The 20,418-nt window shown below is 42.5% G+C and overlaps 1 protein-coding gene across 5 annotated transcripts in view; it reads left to right on the forward strand.

Moving 5' to 3' along the window:
• The window catches only part of GARNL3 (GTPase activating Rap/RanGAP domain like 3), a 146,743-nt gene that overhangs the window by 23,778 nt on the left and 102,547 nt on the right, over window positions 1-20,418 (forward strand). For 2 of the 5 annotated variants that reach the window (XM_077850767.1, XM_077850766.1), the window contains exon 3: window positions 13,722-13,791. In XM_077850767.1, the coding sequence (XP_077706893.1) occupies window positions 13,722-13,791 (70 nt within the window). Of the gene's footprint in view, window positions 1-12,711; window positions 12,735-12,865; window positions 12,994-13,313; window positions 13,792-20,418 lie in introns of those variants that run through there. The other 3 variants (XM_077850769.1, XM_077850770.1, XM_077850768.1) reach the window with 3 other exon arrangements.

Below are 20,418 nucleotides of genomic sequence, written 5' to 3' on the forward strand. Positions count from 1 at the left end.
GTAAAATTCAGTCAGTTCCAGAGCATTTATTTCTATGCTTGAGACGGAATTTTTCATATGTTGGTATTGGCTATGAAGGGGATCAGAATATGCCACCCCAAAATATGCTACTTTGGCATAAAGATTATTTTGAGGCTGAAGGCAATGGGGAAAAACACACAGGAAGAACTCTCTGCCCTCCCTGTATCTTCTTAAAAGCAGGGCAAAAATTTCCCTTTGTAAAGGTGCCCCCTCTCTTCTGTATCTAGAGGGAGAGAACAACCCTTATCACCAGAGACAGAGAAGGCATCAGATGAGTTTGCATAAAAAAGCTTTACTAAATAATTTGTATCTACCATTAGTTTTGCCCCTTACTATCTTACCATGATTTACCACTCAAATCCTTCTTTTGTCTAGTCACTTCTCCACAATTTATTGAAAAAGGGTATAGAACCGCCTGAGTCTAACTGCTTCTTTGAGTTTTCTCCTCTGTGGAGCACTAGCACACATAAAATAAAAAAAGTAAACATCTATGCCTTGATTTCTGTTAATCTTTTTGTCTGTTTAGGCCTCAATTTCAGAACCTAAGAGGATAGAGGAAAAATTTTTCCTCCCCAACAGCTGCGTTCTTAAAGTGTGAAAATTTTAGACTACAACAAATTCTAGCTTGTCACAGAGACTTTTTTCTTTGTGTTGTTCTTTAAGCATACATACATCTTCGTAATGAGAAGCATGGAGCACAACCTATTTAGTCAAAGAGTTCCTGTGCTAAAACTAGAAATCATACTAAGTGCTTCTTCATATGTATTTTTTAAAATATTTTATTTATTTATTTGACAGAGAGAGTACAAGTAGGGGGAGCGGCAAGCAGAGGGAGAGGCAGAGTCCCCACTGAGCAGGAAGCCTGATGGAGGGGCTCAATCCCAGGATCCCAGGATCATGACCTGAGCCAAAGGCAGACACTTAACTGACTCAGCCACCCGGAGACCCCATGTGTATTTTCTCATTAAACCCAATAGCCCTATGAGGAAGATACCATGGTTATTGGTATTTGTTGAATTAATTCATTAATCAAGCCCATTTTACAGTTTCAAAACTGAGGACTCATGAAGGAGCGATCAAGCAGTGAACTAATGGTGGGCGACAGGGCTAAGTAAATACAGGCAATGCTTATGCACATAAAGTTTCTCTGTACATATGGATATTTAAGTTTAGGGTCAGAGTTCTATGTTTTCTCTCTATGACTTTTTAAAGAATTTTTTGTGCCATAATTTACATGCAATAAACTGCAAGGACCTTAAGTATACAGTGGGATGAATTTGGCACTTGTATCTGATCCACTTTTTAATGTTACAGCACCTGTCACTTGCACTTAATCGTATTACCTGCTTATTGAAAGACACCAGCTACCAGGCATAGGAAACAGGAACTTCATGAACTGATGGCTAGTAAATGAGGTCACCATTCTTCCATTGCGATGGCTCCCATAGCGTTTGCTTTGTTTGCTCGTATTACTGGCATCATATTAATCTCTGAAATGAATTTTCTCATATTAATCTGAGGCAACATTTATAATATTCTTATGTCTGACTCAAGACAAATTTCATGAATATGCTGTCTAATGGAGTTCACTTCCAGCAGCAACTGATAGTGAAATTGAGAGCACATGGGGGTGCTCTCCAAGGTTGACCCTAGAGAAAGTTATGAAACAGCCTATGTATTCACCCTACCCAATCTAGCTCCTGTGTTACTCCTGGCCCCTGGTAAAGAAGAAAAGCCCTAGGATACAGGATGGCTCTCCTCAGATATTTGAAGGGCTTTCCTATAGCCTTTGTTTTATATGGCCCCAAAGAGTGAGCTGGCTTATTTTCATTCATTCATTCATTCTTACACAACCCCACTAAGAGCTGACTCTGTACCAGGTATTATGTTAAGTGCTGAGGTTTTGCATTGAGCAAAACCAAGGAAGATCCTGCCCCTATCAAGTTTATACTCTAATGGAAGAGGCAGGTGTTAATCTAACTCCTTCTTTAGAATTTCTAGCCTGAGAGCAGAAGGTGGGTCAGGAAGAAGGAGGTGTTTGGAAAGAGCATTATAGATCCTAAGATGAGAAACCCAGAAGCTGCTCATGAGCTGAAGAAAAGGAAGAAAGGCAAAGTGGCTGAAGTGTTCAGAGGAAGGGGAGCAGGCTCCACCCCACAGTGATGGGGATGTGTGGAGGGTGGCCTGTGATGGTAAAGAAATTGTAGAAGAGTGAAAGTGTAAAGATGTAGGACCAGCTGGTGAAAATCCAGGTGTGAGGGACTTTAATTCACTCCAGGAGAAAACTTTAATAGCCAGAATGGAGGGCCTTGGGGCATACCATGTTTATGATCACTAATGGTGTGGAAGTACAGAGTATCTGGTAGAGAATACACAATCACAGATAACAGATTGGACCCCATATGGTCCCCAAATCTGTGGCGCTGGAGGTCTCTGGAAGTCTCTTCACCCTAAGACTGTATGATGAGGAAACAGGAAGACTGAGGAGGCTGTTGCTGGCATCTGGGATTCAGACAATGAGGACCTGCTGGACGGAGGGACTGGGCTGGCTGAGGAGGGGGATGGTCACCAGTGATGTTCGAGGATGGACAGCAGAGCTTGAAAGGGAGATGTCAACAGCGATTCATTCCATAGCTTGGAGATTGTGAAAATAATTGAGTGCTGGTGGAAGTGAGAAACCACTTGTTGGATCGGTTTCAGAAAAACAACACTGACCTCTGATGCTTCTGGGACAAGTAGGGAAGGTAACCGAGCATACATCAAGCCCATACTTATAAATTTGAGATTTGTCAGTAATATCGATGCCCTAAAAGTGAAGTCCTTCAAAAGATGGACTTTAGGGAGCACTTCATGTTTGGGAACTAAAAGAGAAAGAATGAGCCAGTGAAAGAGGCAGAGATGAAATGGTTCTATAGGGTTCTGTAGAGGAGATGCCTTCCTTTGGCACCTAGTGGGTAGGAAATGGGTCTACCAGCATTCCTCAGGCCATCTTTGGGATTTATTTTGGTTAAAAATACAGGTGCCTTGGTGGCTCAGTCAGTTAAGCATCTGCCTTTGGCTCAGGTCATGATCTTAGAGTTCTGGGATTGAGCCCCACATCAGGTTCCCTGTTCAGCAGAGAGCCTACATTTCTCTCTGTCTCTGCCCTTCCCCTCTGCTCATGCTCTGTCTCAAATTAAAAAAAAAAAAAAAAAAAAAAAAACATCCTAAAGATATGGGTGCTTAGATCCCACTCCTGAAGATTCTGATAGAGGAGGTTTGGGGTAGGGACTGGGTATTTATATATTTAGGTGAATTTTTTTTTTAAGATTTTATTGATTTATTCATGGGAGACACACAGAGAGAGGCAGAGACACAGAGGGAGAAGCAGGCTCCCTGCAGGGAGCCGATGTGGGACTCGATCCCAGATGCCGGGATCACAACCTGAGGCAAAGGCAGATACTCAACCACTGAGCCATCCACGTGCCCCTTTAGATGAATTTTTTTTAAAGCAAACTAAAACACTTGCAGGGGGTGACAGGAGACTGTCTTTACGACATTGTGTAAATGTCGTAAAATCCTTGGTGAAGGATTTCTTTTCTTTTCTTTTTTTTTTTTTTTTTTTTTGTGAAGGATTTCTTAAGTCAGAAAAACAAACACCAAAAAGGAAAAGATTGAAAATCTTTACACTAAAAAATTTTAATGTCTGCAGGATAAAAGATACCAGGAGCAGGTTTTTAAAAGAAAAACCAGTTTCAGGGAATCCCTGGGTGGCTCAGCAGCTTAGCGCTTGCCTTCAGCCCAGGGTGTGATCCTGGAGTCCCGGAATCAAGTCCCACGTCGGGCTCCCTGCATGGAGCCAGCTTCTCCCTCTGCCTGTGTCTCTGCCCCTCTCCCTCCCTCTCTCTCTCTCTCTCTCTCTCTCTCTGTTTCTCATGAATAAATAAATAAAATCTTTAAAAAAAAAAAAAAGGAAGGAAAAACCAGTTTCGTAGAAAACATCTGTGATTTATTAACCAGAAAGTATTGGTATTCAGAACATACCAATAATTCTTACAGATCAATTAGGGAAAGACCAACAATCTAATGAAAGGGAATGGACAAAGAATCAGAAATAGGCAAATCATGGCTGCCTGGGTGGCTCAGTCAGTTAGGTGGCTGCCTTAAGCTCAGGTCATGATCCCAGAGTTCTGGGATCAAGCCCTGGATCAGGTTCCCTGCTCAGTGGGGAGTTTGCTTCTACCTCTGTTCCTCACCCCACCCATGCTCTCTCTCTCTCTTTCTCTCTCTTTCTCTCAAATATATATTTTTTCATATGGGTCATATGTGCATCATATGTTGCACTCCTAGGTATGTCATCTAGGGATGTGATTGCCATTGTACTGAAGGAGAAATGTAAAAGGATGTTGATTACAGTGCTGTGTAAAAACTGAAAACAATTCAAATGTCCAACAGAAGGAAGATGAACAATGGTACATTAATCCAGAAGGATACTGGTACAAAGAACAATGGTACATTAATCCAGAAGGATACTCTACAGCAGCATATGTGAACAAATCAGAGCTACAGGTATCGACATGTACAAATATCAACAGCAAATTGTTCCATCAGAGAAGCTAGTTGTGGTAAGACATGCATAGGAATGGTATTTATTTGTGTAAAATTTTAAAATATGCTAAGTATTACTGTATATTGGTTATGAATAAGCATACAGTACAAATAGAAAAATATGAGCAGGAAAGTATAAGCCAAATTATTTTGTGATTATTTCAGGGGAGGGAGAGATGACAGTAGGATCAGAGAGGGGTACCCAGGGGTTTCAAGTCTGTCTGTAAATGTTCATTGTATTATTTGTTTTTCTATGTCTTGATACATTTCATAATAAAACAGAGAAAAAACCCAGATGATTCCGGTATATAGCTAGGCTTGAGAACCTAGCTATATAGAATCAGTGCTTCCCCAAGCTCAGTTTGCCACGCTATTCCATTTCATTAGGTCTGGGGCGGGGCCTGAGAGTCTACATTTCTAACTGGCTCAGGTCCAAGGACCACACCATTCTGGGTCACAAGTGTCAGAATGACCTTGTTGTTCTCTAGTATTAGTGCCACATAGGGGGCTGTTCAGAAGCACCTACTCTGGATAGCATGCCTCCCTTCAGGCTCTGGGTGTTGTTGGAAGCACATCTTGTGGAAAATCTTTGAGGACCTAGGGAAACAGACCTTGGAGGGATTTCCCTGAAGAAGTAAAATCTGCAGGTGATCCAGGGAGGTATGCAGCGACATATATTGTCTGTTGATTTTTTTTTCTTTAAGCCAGTTTCTGTTTAACACTTTGTGGTCATGCCTGTGTAGGTCTCCTCTGGGCAAATTATACTGGGAGCTGGAAAGCCCTCCAGTCTTGACATTACAGGAAAAGAGAAGCTCGGAGCAATGGAGAGTGGTGGATTTGATATTCAAGAGCAGAGAGCAGATGCACAGTCATTACACTTGCAGGAATCCTCTTGTAGGTTGTAATTCCTGGCTTTCTGAATGGTGGGTCTTGAGCTAAGAAAAGTGTGACAGGCTTCTGCTCTGGGCACCCACACCTGAAGATTGCATATGCTACCCATGAGGGGATAAAAAGAGGCTGTTTTACAGTTTACCATATTTGCCATACACAGGTGTGCTTTGCTTGCACAATATTTTAGTTCCGGTGAAGTCCTGTGTATGTGAAATTTCCCACTGGAAATGTAAGCCCTGCAAAAGCAGGGACCACACATCTCAGATTTAGCACCTGAGCCCGATACCTGGTAACTCCTAGGTGCTCAGTAAATATTACAGAATGAGTGAAAGAATTTTTACTCAGATACTATTGTTGGTTTTTTTAATGAAACTTTTTATTGTGAGAGAATCATAGATTCATAGGAAGTTGTAAGAAAACAGATGGGGCACCTGACTGGCTCAGTTGGAAGAACATGTAACTCTTGATCTTGGGGTCGTGAGTTCAAGCCCCATGTTGGGCATAGAGCTTACTTTAAAAAAAGAAATAAAGAAATAACAGAGATCCCGTGTGCCCTTTACCCAGTTTCCCCCAAGGTAACATCCTGCATCACTGTTGTACAGTATCACTGCCGGAAAGCTGTTGTCAATAGAGTTCACTGGTCCTTGATTTCCTGTTTTATATACAGTTCTGTCACATGAGTGGGTTTGTTTAGCCACCACCACAGGCCAGGTAGGGAATGGCTTCATCACCGCATGCTCCCTGAGCAGCCCTTCATAACCATACTCACCCCCCTACCATCTTGTCATTTCAATAATGTTATATAAATGGAATCACACAGTATGTAACCTTTTGGGGTTGGGTTTTGTTCACACACCATAATTCCCCCCAAATTTGTATTACATTGACGAGCAGTTTGTTCTTTTAATTACTGAGCAATGCTCCATGGGATGGATACATCATGGTTTGTTTAACCATTTGCCCTTTCTTTAAAAAAAAAAAAAAGATTTTATTTATTTATTCATAAGAGATACAGAGAAAGGCAGAGACGTAGGCAGAGGGAGAAATGCGGGACTTGATCCTGGGACCCTGGGATCACTACCTGAGCCAAAGGCAGACACTCAACCACTGAGCCACCCAGGTGCCCCTGCCTTTTTAAAATTTTATTTAAATAATTAATTATCTGAGAGAGTGCACAAACCAGGATATAGGGGCAGAGGCAGAGGGAGAGGGAGAGAAGCAGACTCCCAGCTATTGTGGAGGCTGACTTAGGGCTCAATCCCACATGACCCTGAGATCATGACCTAAGCCAAAATCAAGAGTCAGATGCTTAACCGACTGTGCCACCCAGGTGCCCCCTAACCATTTACCCTTTCAAGGACTTCTAGGATTTTTCCAGCTTGAGGCTATTCTGAAGAAAACTGCTACAAAACATTTGTGTACAGATTTTTGTGACTATCCATTTTCATTTCTCTGGGATAAATGCCCAAGAGTAATTATTGGGTCATAAGGGTAACTGCATGTTTAATTTTACAAGTCACTGCCAAATTGTTCTCCAAAGAGGCTTAGCTTACCATTTTACTTTCCCACTGCAATGTGTGAGAGGTCCAGCTGCTCCTATCCTCACCAGCATTTGTTAAGGTTGCTGTTTTTATCTAGAGATTTCAGAGGCACTAGTAGAGATCATTATCGAGAGGAACCTTGCAGGGAATTACCCTAAGACTTGAATGATAGTAGAGAACCAGGTGAATTCCAGGGACATGTGTCTTTGTCAGAAACTTTGTATATACATTAATACTGTAGGAGGAATGCATTCCAGAATATTGGAGAAAAGAGGATTCTAGTGAGAAAGATGTCTTAGTAGTGGTGAAAGTAACAGCAGTTGCATCCAAGGGCTGTCAGAATATCAAATGGCAGGTGGGGGCTGAGGAAGAGAAAGGAGTAGGAGGCAGGAACCCACCTGAATGTAGGCAGAGCAAAGGTGAGCAGACATTATCAGTTATTCATAATTCATTTATTCAGCCAATATTTACTGAGTAGACGGCTATGAACCAGGTGCTCTGTAAGACACACAAGGCATGGTGATGACCAAGATGGATAAGTCAGTGGCAGTTGGAATAACCAATGTCTGTTTAGTGGCTACTATGTGTCAGGTGTTGTGCTAAGCACCTTATGGTATCTTTAAATCCTAAAACTGGCTATTTTCAGCCCGTGTTATGGACAAGGAAGGAGACTCAGAGAGGATAAGTAACTTGCTTGAGGTTGCAGAGCTGGTGTGCCATAGAGTTGAGATCCAAATCCATGCTAAACTTAAGATCCTGGTCCAAGGAACACAGGATCCTGCAACCCCAGATACAATAAATAAACTTTTATTTGTTCTTTCTGACAGGGGAGCAGGGAGCTGTCTGAAGCAAGAATCAAGGGGCTCTGATTTCCAGGGCTCCTTACACTCTACAAATCTTCCTGCTTAATTCTTCCTTTCTGATATCTTAAATGTCTTCGAAAGAGGACCGAAGGGATCCCTGGGTGGCGCAGCGGTTTGGCGCCTGCCTTTGGCCCAGGGCGCGATCCTGGAGACTTGGGATCGAATCCCACATCGGGCTCCCGATGCATGGAGCCTGCTTCTCTCTCTGCCTGTGTCTCTGCCCCTCTCTCTCTCTCTCTGTGTGTGACTATCATAAAATAAATAAAAAATTAAAAAAAAAAAAAAAAAGAAAGAGGACCGAATTCTTCCATTTCATTGTTGGAAATTAATGTATAATCACATCTCTGCTTTCTTGGTGTCACTTACCTTCAGGAGAGACAACTGGTCCCTTCTGTGCAATAAGCTGTCCTGGTTCCTGGTGTTAGGAGGCTCAGGCTCTGTCCAAGCCCACATCTGTAGTCTGACACATTTTTTAGCCTCTCTGGTCCTCAAATAGGGGGATCTCCTCCATCTGTCTATTACTTTCTGTTTCTCAAGAGGGCTGAGGCCTTGTCCTGGAGTTCCTCACCCTGAACCCTGCTGTCCATAGGCTCCTGAAAATCTGCCTGTTGCTTTTCACAAATTCTCTCTGTTGACCCAGGAAGAGTCCTCGTGCTCACTGTTGGCTTTAACTACTCTAGCAAGGCTGGAAATGACCAGGACCTGGATTAGTGGGGTCTGGCCGGGCATCAGGGTGAATCACTAATCTCTAGGTCAGTCAAGTAAAGGACCCATATCACTGAGAATCAGCTTCCTTTCTTTCCTTATTTAATTTGACTCTTTGGAGGGGATTGTCTGCTTTCTGGGAATCTGACTTATATAATAGTAATTTTTGTAGCCTCTTTGTGGGGCTGGAAATCTTTGCTCTCATCCCAGGCCTTATTTAGAGAGGTAACATGAAGGTCCTCAGCCCTGTGCATGCTTTCAAAGCGTGATCCAGTGTCCTCACACATTAATTTGCTAAAACAGAGTTTCTATTTAGAGCCCAGAACACATTGCATGTGAGTGAGAAACTTGAACTCTCTGGTTCTTTTTTGCACCTGCCCTGTGCTGGTGACATGCTTTTGGGTCCCAAGTACTTTCTAGGTGGGGCCACACTGCTAGGGGCAGCCCTTTGAGGGAGGAGACATCGTGCTGAACTGTGACGTTGCACTTAGCCCTGTCCAGAAAGGCCTGTTGCTTGGCCCCAAACCTATTCTTCTGCTATGGGGGTGTGGTGTCTTATTTAGAACTCTTTAAAAAGTGGGTAATTGTCTATGGCAAATGTCCCTTCCCAAAGCTTTAACAACCTTGAAAATCATACTGCTAATAAGAGCAGTAATGCAATAGCTAACACTTATTGAGTGGTTTTTATGTGACAGACCTTGTGCTTTTTTTTTTTTTTTTAAAGATTGTATTTATTTATGAGAGGCACAGAAAGAGAGAGAGGCAGAGACACAGGCAGAGGGAGAAGCAGGCTGCATGCAGGGAGCCCGATGTGGGACATGATCCCGGGACTCCAGGATCGCGCTCTGAGCCGAAGGCGCTTAACCACTGAGCCACCCAGACCTTGTGCTTAAAATAAACTTTTATTTGTTCTTTCTGATTTATTCCTTCTAAGTAGGCAATACTTGATTACACATTTTACACATTGCCAAGGGAGATTAAGAACTTATATATCTGTGACTGAATCACATGTTTGTAAGGACTATATCACACGTCCTCCCATTAAAACAAATAAGGCCTTGTCCCTCCTTATGTAAGTACTGCAGAATGGCTGACGGGTTTCCCAGGGGTTCCAGAGTCATCTGGAAGAGCAGGATTCTTCAAAACACTGTCTGTGGACCACCTGCATCAGAATTCCCCCAGCGGCTTGTGAAAATCACAAATGTGCTGAGTCACAACCTCTGGGAATAGAGCCAGGGAATCTGCATTTTTAGAAAGCTTCGCCCAGGGATTCTGATGGACTCAAGTATTTCCATTGGCTTATTCATCCCAGTTCATTGGGAGGCCTGGAACCAGCAAAGGGGATTTGCGAGGCTGTACAGAAGAGGCTGGGCAAACTTTTTTCTGTAAAGTGCCAGAGAGTAAATAGCTTGAGCTCTGTGGGCCATACATACAGTCTGTTGCAGTGGCTCAACGCTGCCCTGTCGTGATGCAAAGCCCTCCCAGACTACCTGTAGCCAAAGGGCGTGGCATATTCCAATAAAACTTCATTTGCAGTAACAGGTGGTTGGGGGCCATAGTTTGCTGACCCCTGAGAATCCTCTGGGCTGCCAGCCCTCTGCCCACCCATTATTGTGTGAGTTATTCTTCTCCTGTCTGTTAACTACAGAGAACCATACCCATTAAGATAAAATCACCTGTTGTAATAAACTCTGAATCTTCATGCCATAAAATAATCAGTTATTTTTCACTCGTCACTTGGTATCTTCTCTGTGGTCATGTAGGGAGCAAGCCTTCTTCTTGTCCTGGCTTCACCTGTCTTGGTCCTCACAGCCCTCTCCATTCATCGAGCAGGTGAGCAAAGAGAGCAAGGATTGATTCTCTGTGGGAAATTTTTATGGGTGAGGTCTGGAAGAGTTACGTCTCCCTCATTTCTGCCCACAACAGAACTCTTACTGTTTGGAGTCCAAAAATGATGGTTTCTTAAGCCTGTGAGGCCCTTGATCTCTAGACTCTCTCTGTTCCCTTCCTTTGTGTGAAACCCATCTGGCTCTTGCCTGGGCTCTGTCTCTCCTTTGTAAAAAAAAAAAAAAAAAAAAAAACTTTGCCAAGGTCAGCCAGTAGGAGGTACACACAGCATCACTATCCTGCCACTTTTTCTAGGGCTGCAGGCTCAGAAGGCACAGGTTCCCCTTCTACATCTCTGCAGGTATAAGTTTTATCACATATTTTGCCACTGTGTTACATAGATCTCCATCTTCCCAGCCTCCAGGGTCAATTTCCTCACTGACAGCTACCTACCTACCAAGCAGGTGCCATATACTCTAGGTTGCTATGGTAGCACCCGGCTGCAAGATACCCACTTGCAGATTAGTTCGGGTGACAAGACAGCTTTAACAGGTAAGCCTAAATTCTTTGGGGTTAACACAAGTCAGTGTTTATGTCTTGTTCACAGCATATTCTAATATGGATGTTCCTGGAGGTGCGGCCTTCCACTTGGTCTTTCAGAGACCAGGTTTTTCCATCCTGAAGCTCTGCCCTCCTGCAGGTCCTTATAGTCCTCTCCACCCTGCTGGCCAAGGGGAAGGAAAGTAAGGGCCTCTCATGGGCTGTGCCTGGAAATGGTACATAGCACTTCAGCCCATACTCTCTTGGCCAAAGTTCAGTCATGTAGCCACACTGCAAGAGGGGCTAGGAAATGTCATCTAGTGACAAGCCCAAGAGGAAAAAGAGAATAGGTTTTGGCATGCACATAGCAGTGTCTTAGGCCAGTACTGTCTGGATAGAATAATGACCACTGGCTTATGAGGGAGTCTGTCAACAGGTGGCTGGCGTGGTGCTCACTGGTGGTGCTCTCAGGCACTAGCGAGTAAGATCCAAATGATGTACTAACACTTGCATTAAGACAACAAACATTTTGTCCATGTCCACTCTGTGCCAAGCAGTAGACCAGACCTGAGGACCCAGAGGAGAACAAAGCTCCTCTGGGAGCTCTCAGTGACTCCTTTAATCACTTCTCTTGTCCTGGGTAGCAAGAGGCCAGAGAGCCTGAGGAGGGAGTAAATGGAGGTGGAAGGGCTTCATAACATGGTGGGTTGAGTGCCTCCTACAGCCACAGAAATGCACCCCATATAGTTCAGCCTGGCTCTCTCCATTAGCACACTGTCCCTGCAGTTTATTGCATGAAATGTCATTAAAGGGGGAAACCGGCAACTGATAGCAGATGTTCTGTTTCTATCTCTCTGGGTTGTTTTCATAGGACACTCTTTGCTCGCTATGAAGCTTCTAAGGATGTGTTTGCCCCAGGATTCAGGATTGTCATCTTTTTTTGTGTTAGCTTCTGGCTGTTGGCAAAGTTAGCGAGCTGGCACTGTGTCTCAGAGCGCCCTTGGTGATGCTTCCAGTGGCCCCGGGAGGGCCCCCCAGCCCAGCATCCTTGCTCCTCTCATGATGGTGGTCAGTTGTGTTAGAAGCTACGGGGAGGGGGGTGGTGCTACTGCTAAAACTGAAGAGGTGGGCTGAGCTGGGCAGACAGAGCTTTCAGGCACCAGCCATTGGGCCTTCGCTCTGTGCCCCATCTCTGGCTCCATGCAGAGATGCTCTTGTCACTGAAGTCCACTCTCTCAGTAACCCAAGGCCGCTGGGGAAGGATCCTGAAACTGTTACATAGGGCACTGGCAATATTCTCCAGGAGGGTTTTCAAAATGGGCTAAGAAAATAGGCATAGAGGACGTTTGAATACAGACCGAAATAGGTCATGGAGGGAAATTTTAAATCTCTTTCAGAGATTTTTTTAGAGGGTAGAAAATCCTGTTGCTAGAAGCAGGATGGCAGCTTGGGAAATAAGTGGGGCACCCTTCCAAGTTGCATTTGTTAATTTGTTGCACAGTTTCTGCTAAGGAAGTAAGGACTACAAAAGGTTAAATTTCTCATATAAGATTAATTCACTCATCTCTGTGAAATGGTGGAAGCAGAATACCAATAGACCCTCATTTCTTTCATGCTGTCTTGCTTGGAGCCTATCAAATAGTGTCCTGGCAAAGAGTCAGGTCTGTGGATGCTAAATAGCAGAGTCAGTCTCTTTCTGAGCATGCCAAGAAGGCTGTAATTTAGAAAATGTAGCTACTTTTTAAGGAAGGATGAAAAGGTACAAAATGCACCTCTCTCTGCATGTTAGATCCCAAATATTTTGGAGAGATGAAACATGTAGCTCCTGTGCAATTTTCTTTTCTATGATTCAGTAGAGTTATTTGCATGACATATGAGAACAAAACTTGTTAAAGCTGCTTGCATCTGTGGATCTCCGGTGGTTTCAGGAGCACCGCTTGGAGTCCCAAATATACTAACTCAGTCGATAAGATATGTGTCTTTTGAGTGTGGAATTCTGCATTCAAGATGTAAATGCAGTAAGAGTTTTGCCCTTGTTTTAATTGCTCTTCTTTACAATGTGTGTGATTTTTCTTATCTGATTTAAGCCTTCTGATGGGGGTAGGGGGTGGCTGGGGAAAGTATTAGCTACTGTTATATAAAAATTAAATATCCTTGAAGTTAGATTTTTAGATTTTCTGTCAGTGCTGCTCTTTTTTATTTTTTTCATATTGTCATATTATCATAAATTAAAAGGGGTGGGGTGGGGCCTGGCAGGATTTTGAAGTTTCTTCCTCCTATTTAAAGTTTCATTTCTGCTCTGTAGCATCAAATAAGGCTGGTTATTTTAATGTTGAATATTTGGGACAAAGAGGCTCTCTTAAACGAAAGATAATTGCAAGCTTTATCCCTCGCCTCAAGTTTACTGCAGGGTCTTTCATCCCCTTTGGTTATACAGAAATGAAATTATAAACCACCAGTAGCCTTGGAAATTTCAGTCGATTCCAAATGACTAAATATTTAATTCAATCATTGCCTATACTTCCAGGAATGACTCGGGTGTTTTTCTCTTTACTGAGGGCTCCACGAACGCCGGGCTCTGCAATGGCTGCTGAGGACTGTGTCTGTTGCAAGGAGGCTCCCCTGCAGTGAGGAGCTGGGGCAAGCCTGTTCCATAGCAGCCCTTTTTGCAAATGGTAGTCGATTTTTGCAGAAGGTTTGTGGCCAGATCGCTATGTATAATACTGATGAAGCATTTTTGTTCCAGCTCTGTCTCGGAAGACCTAGGCTGTAGACGTGGGGATTTCAGTAGGAAACATTATGGATCTGTGGAGCTGGTAAGTTTACACTGTCTGTTCAGTGGTAGTACATTGATTTAGATTTAGAGCATCGCCAAGCTCATCAGATCTTTTGTTGTATATTTACTGCCAGACCATGTGGGTACAGTGTGAGGCTCGGATGGGAATAAATGACTATTGAAAGGCCATAATAATCTGATCATCTTTATCTGTTTTATTGTTATGTACTCTTAATCTGTCTGTGCCTCCCAGTTTGTTAAAAATATGTGGTGGCTTGGTATTTTTCTCTGGTGCATATAATTGAGGTATATAATTAAGTTAAATGATTTATGAATGACGAGAGGCAGTGTTTTTTATATTATCTTATTCCTAAAAGTTGATAAATCTAGTTTTTGAGGTTTAAATAGTTTTGACTTTAAATATTATTGAAATACATATTCTGATTTTCTGTACCTTTTCTGGGTCTGGGATAGGAGTTAGAATATTTATGAGATTCTTTTCCTTCCTGTTAAAAGTATATTTGTTGGGTTAGAATATACTGTAGCAGATCAGATGATAGATACCTGGAATGAAAATACCCACATTTTCCTTATGAGAGACTAGGGTTTATGTTATAATCTTTTAAAATAGTATGTTTTCATTTTAAAAGAGGAATAATGAAGACCTATTTTAGCCTCAGTTTTTTAAAAGACAGAATTGTGATCCCCCCTCCTCTAACGCCAATTGCATGGAAATTTGAACAAATTTTCAGGAAAATGTGCTCATATAATTTTCTTTATTATTTAACACCTAATATTAAAAACATTGAATTTTATTATTTCTATCTATTTACAAAAAATGGTTGCTTGGCTCTATTTGTGCAGTACCAAATTTTCCTCCATTAATATATGCTGCATTCTTGCAGGGTTTAAGTAACAGGAAAAATTATACCAGAGTTGTGTACCAGTAGCATTCTTTTGAATTCACTCATATATTATAGATTTGACTGTGTATCTGGCCCAGGGCTGAATATTCCTGAAAATATAAAATAAGTAAAAGATTTGGTCCTTGTTCTTAAGGAGCTTACTGTCTTGAGTTGGACAAATAAGATACATAAAATATCTAGAAAATGAATTTAGTCACATAAAAGACACATTGACTCCATCAATGTGTGCTCTGTGTCAGTCGCTAGTGGCACCAGGCCAACTCAGACCACCGCCTCTTCTGAAGGAGCATGTGTATAACTATAATTCGGGGCAGGGACTCGTGAATATTGTGAGAGGGCTACAGATAGGGTACCATGGGGGTGAAGAGAAGGGAGAACATGACCCATCCTAGCTGGGGATCTTGGGGAAGCAGCCTGGAGGGCCTCTTGGAGGCTGTAGGACGTGGGTTGGTGGTAAAGAACACAGACAGTAGATATTTGCAAACAATGTGATTCTTGGCAGTGATGTATTCCAAGGGCAGTGAGCAAATGGCCCTGCCTAGCAGAGTGTGTGAGGCAACAGAGCTGAGTGGCCACAAAGCAAGCAGGCTTTGAAATCAGGCCTGGCTTCATATATCAGCTCCACCACCCACTGTTGTCTATGGACCCTGAACCCCAGTGGTGCTTAAGAACTTGTGCTCTGGAGTCATTTTGTTTCTTCATTTCCTAGTTGTTTGATCTTTGTTTGGCCTCAGTTTTCTCATCTGTGGGGATATTACATTAATATATATTATATAAGCGGGGATGTTAATATTACAGGGTTGTCAGGAGGTTAAGTGAGATGATGCACATAAACCCAGTCCATGTTAGCTAGCTGTGGTGGTAAAGATGAAATTTGGTAACAAAAGTAGAACCTTGGACCTGATCCAATAAGTCATATGAAGCTCTTGTAAACAGTGAAAGTGGTGTTGGGGAAGACAACAAAGGTGGCAAAGATGGACCGTTTATAGACTCATGGAAACCACAGACAGTCGGACTGGGAAGGTACTTGAGAGCAATACTTGTCAAACCTGAGCAGGCATCTATATCAAGTGGAGAGTTTATCAAACAGATTGCTGGGCCCCCAGCCCCAGAGTTTCCAATCTGGTAGGTCTGGGGTTGGCCAGAATTTGCATTTCTAGCAAGTTCTTAGAGGATAGTGATGTCGCTGGTCCCAGGACCACACTTGAAGAAACCCTGCCTTAGAGAAGCCCAGACTAGTCATCGGTTATACCCATTGACCAAAATTCTTCCTTCCATTTGTTCAGGTTTTCTTTCTGGAGCTGTGTGCATGCATGTGTGTTTCTAGCTGACTTTTTAAATGGTATAAAGTAAATTTTAAATACATTCTAAAATTCTGTGTATAATTCCCCTACTCCACAGCCACTTTATTCATCTCATTTTGTTACCTTCCAGTCTTTATAGCTACTAACTTCATTTCCACATAGCTATAATCAAATTACACATATAATTTTGTCTTCCTCTTTTTTCATTCAGTCATATTTTGTAAATGTCTTCTTGTTACATAGTCCTCATGTTACCATTTTAATTGTGTGATAGCCCAACATCATTATAAATAATTCTCTGGGGATGCCTGGGTGCCTTCGTGGTTGAGCATCTGCTTTAGCTCAGGGCATGACCCTGGTGTCCAGGATCAAGTCCCTCATCGGGCTCCTTGCAGGGAGCCTGCTTCTCCCTCTACCTATGTCTCTGCCTCTCTCTCTCTGTGTTTCTCATGAATAAATAAATAAAATCTTTAAAAAATTTATCTGAGTAATAGTTCCCCTCTTTTTGTGAAATTAGGTTGTTTCAACTTTTCCCTTGTCAGGAATGGCATGCCCTGGTGGTTGGAATGGTTGAGAAAAATCAAATGAGCCAAGTTCTATTTTTGCCATCTAAAGATCTCTTGAAATTCTGACTCCAGTGTTTTAAGGAAGATGTTTTCTCTCATCTATGACCAACAGAGAATTGTTCAATTAAAACTGTTTTTGTGTTTTCTAGGTTCATGAGAAAATAAGTTTTTTTTAATTTTTATTTATTTATGATAGTCACACACACAGAGAGAGATTGAGAGAGAGAGAGAGAGAGAGGCAGAGACACAGGCAGAGGGAGAAGCAGGCACCATGCACCGGGAGCCCGACATGGGATTCGATCCCGGGTCTCCAGGATCACGCCCTGAGCCAAAGGCAGGCGCTAAACCGCTGCGCCACCCAGGGATCCCAGAAAATAAGTTTAACTGTTTTTTACACACCTGGTTTGATGAATATTGTTGGAAACTCAGTAAATCTTGGGCATCCTGAAACTCAAAGTTTGTAGAAGGGTGCCCAGGAGTCTGCAAAATTGAAGCCTTAGCATAGGTTTCTTTTGACTTTGAACAAATGAGGTAGAAGTCATTGCAAAGAACCAAACTTGGCTATTGACATCAATAACAAGGACAGATTTAAGGTCTCAGTTGCCTTGGTTTAAACTAAGTATGAGGAATGCCTTGGTGGCTCAGTGGTTGAGCATCTGCCTTCGGCTCAGGGTGTGATCCTGAGGTGCTAAGATTGAGTCCCACATCAAGCTCCCTGCATGGAGCCTGCTTCTCCCTCTACCTATGTCTCTGCCTCTCCCTCTATCTCTCATAATTAATAAATAAATAAATAAATAAATAAATAAATAAATATTTAAAAAATAAATAAAGTAGGTATGAATTTGGTGAGAGAGAATGTGGAAGCTCAGACCTTTATAGACTCATGGGGGGGGGGTTTCTTGGCACTTATCCAATACTCACATATTGAAGGCCTGTCCCCCACCACTATGCCAGGCATGGTACTGGGCACTGAGTGGAGGGATAAAGCAGTTTCTCTGCCCTCCTGGAGCTGTGGTCTGGCTGTAGGAACCAGCGGCCTCCAGCATTGATGCTTTGCCAGATTCCAGCTGTTCCCTGCCTTCATCAGGAATTATTTCCTTGCAAGGAACAAAGATCCACTCAGTCCAGCTCAAGTCTAAAGCAATTCACTGGAAGCGTGTGGGTGAGGCTCACCAAAATGAAGCACAGGAAGCACAGCTGGGCCTCATGTGACCAGGAAGCCATCAGACTCTAGTTATTTTCTTGGGTTCTCTCTTGTAATTTCTCTTGTTCACTCTCCTGTGTGTCAGTGCCATCCTCTCTGCTGACCAGCTCCCCTGACTGCACAGTCGCCTCCCTCCTGTCTGCTTTCCCAGTGGTGGCAAGTTTTTTTTTTTTTTTTTAACACTTCTTTTCATCGTGGTCAAATATACACAACAGAAAATTTACCACTTTTAAGCATACAATTCAGAGGGCAGGAAGTACATTCGCAATGTTATACAACCATCATGATCAACCCACTATCAGAGCATTTTCCATCAGCTAAAGAATAATAACTGTACCTATTAGATGGTAACTCCGTATTTGCCCTTCTGCCCCAGCTCCTGGTAACCTCTATTCTACCTCCGTCTCTGTGAATTTGCCTATTGTAGGGACCTCGTGTAAGTGGAAGCCTACAATATTTGTCTGTTGTGTCTGGTTTATTTACCTAGCATGATATTTTCAAGGTTCATTCATGTTATAGCCTTTATCAGAATTTCATTCCCTTTTGTGGATGTATTCTATCCTTTGTATATATCACATTTGGTTTATCCATTTACCTATCTCATTCATCACTTGGGGGCTTGTACTTTTTAGCTATTGTGAGTAATGTTGCTGTGAGAATTGGTATGCTGGTCTGTGTTTGAGTCCCTGCTTCCAATTCTGCTGGATCTGTTAACTGGGAGTGGAATTACTATTTTTAGTGATAATTCTATTTTAACTTTTGAAGAACTCCCAAGCGTGTTTCCATTGTGGCTACACCATTTTACATCTCCACCATCGATGAACAAGGGTTCCAGTTCCTCCACAATCTCACCAATACTTGCTGTTTTGTTTAATAGCCATTCTAATGTGCTTAAAGAGGTGCCTCATTATGATTTGGCTTTCATGAGTAATAATGTTAAGCATCTTTTCATGTGTTTATTGGTCATTTGTATTTCTCCTTTGGAGAAATGGTATGGAAGTTATTTACCTTCTTTGCCCATTTTTTAATCAAGTTGTTTGTTTTATTGTTACCGAGTTACAGGAGCTCCTAATATATTCTGGATGTTAATTCCCTTATGAGATATGTGACCTGCAAATCTTTTTTCCTATTATGTGGGTTGTCTTTTTTTTTTTTTTACTCTATTGACAATATCCTTTGATACATAAAAGTTTTTAATTTTCATTAAGTCCGGTTTATCCTTTTTAAAAATTTTTTTAATTTTTATTTATTTATGATAGTCACACAGAGAGAAAGAGAGAGAGGCAGAGACACAGGCAGAGGGAGAAGCAGGCTCCATGCACCGGGAGCCCGACGTGGGATTTGATCCCGGGTCTCCAGGATCGCGCCCCAGGCCAAAGGCAGGCGCCAAACCGCTGCGCCACCCAGGGATCCCCAGTTTATCCTTTTTTTTTTTCTTTTGTCACCTATGCTTCTGGTGTTGTATTCAGGAAATCATTACCAAATCCAGTGTCAGGAAGATTTACCCCTGTGTTTTCTTCTGAGAGTTTGATACTTTTAGCTTTTACTTTTTTCCTTTGATCCATTTTGAATTGTTGTATGTGGTATATGATTTAAGGTTGGGATCCAACTTCATTCAATAGGTTCATGATCTATTGGGAGTTATTTTGTGCATGTATGGAGTGACCTAGGAGTCTGGTTTCGTTATTTTGTATATGGATATCCAGTTTTCCCAGCACTGTTTGCTGAAAAGACTGTCCTTTCCTCATTGAATGGTCTTGGCACCCATGTCTAAAATCAACTGACCATACATGCAAGGATTGATTTGGGTGCTTTCTCTTCTATCCCATTAGTTTATATGTCTGTCCTCACACCAGAGTGGTGTTTTAAAATGTTGACAGTTGGGGTGCCTGGGTGCTTCAGTTGGTTAAGCATCTCCCTTCAGCTCAGGTCATGATCCTGGGGTCCTGGGATGGAGCCCCTCCTTGGGCTTCCTGCTCAACAGAGGGTCTTCTTCTCCCTCTGCCCCTCCCGCCCCATGTGCATGTGTTCTCTCTCTCTCTCTCTCTCTCTCACTCAAATAAATAAAATCAGTTTTTAAAATATTGACAATACAATATCTTTTCTTTCTGAAAACCCTTCATTGGCTGCCCATTTAAGTCCAGACCCTTTACAAATCACTACAAAACTGGTGTGATCCTGGTTCCACCTTCCTCTTCTCCCTTCCCTCATGCTGGTCTCTCACATTGTTTCGATCTCTACAACACATTGAATTCTTCCCTGTCCCGGGGCCTTTGCACTTAATCTTCCTTCTGCCTAGAATGGACTTTCCCATCATGTCTCATGGCTGATCTCAGCTTAAGTGTCACCTTCTCAGAGAGGGCTCCCTGACCACCGTACCTAAAGTTGTCTTCCTCTCTGTGCTGTTCTCTAACTCAGCATCCTGTTTCTTTTCTTAATAGTATTTAGCACACTATTCATTTCATGTATTGGTTTACTTACTACTCTCCCGTCCACTAGAGATGAAGGTGGGAACCATGTCTGTCATAATTTCTAGGACCTGGCATAGGGCCTGGCACATACTGAGTTCTTATTAAATGTTGCTTATTACTAAATTGACTTCCAGGCTTTCCCCCCTCCCCCAATTCCCCTGGTCTTACAGCCCCAATGCCCATCACAGTCTGTTCA

The sequence above is a fragment of the Canis aureus genome, chromosome 16 (genome assembly GCF_053574225.1).
Source record: "Canis aureus isolate CA01 chromosome 16, VMU_Caureus_v.1.0, whole genome shotgun sequence".
NCBI lineage: Eukaryota > Metazoa > Chordata > Mammalia > Carnivora > Canidae > Canis > Canis aureus.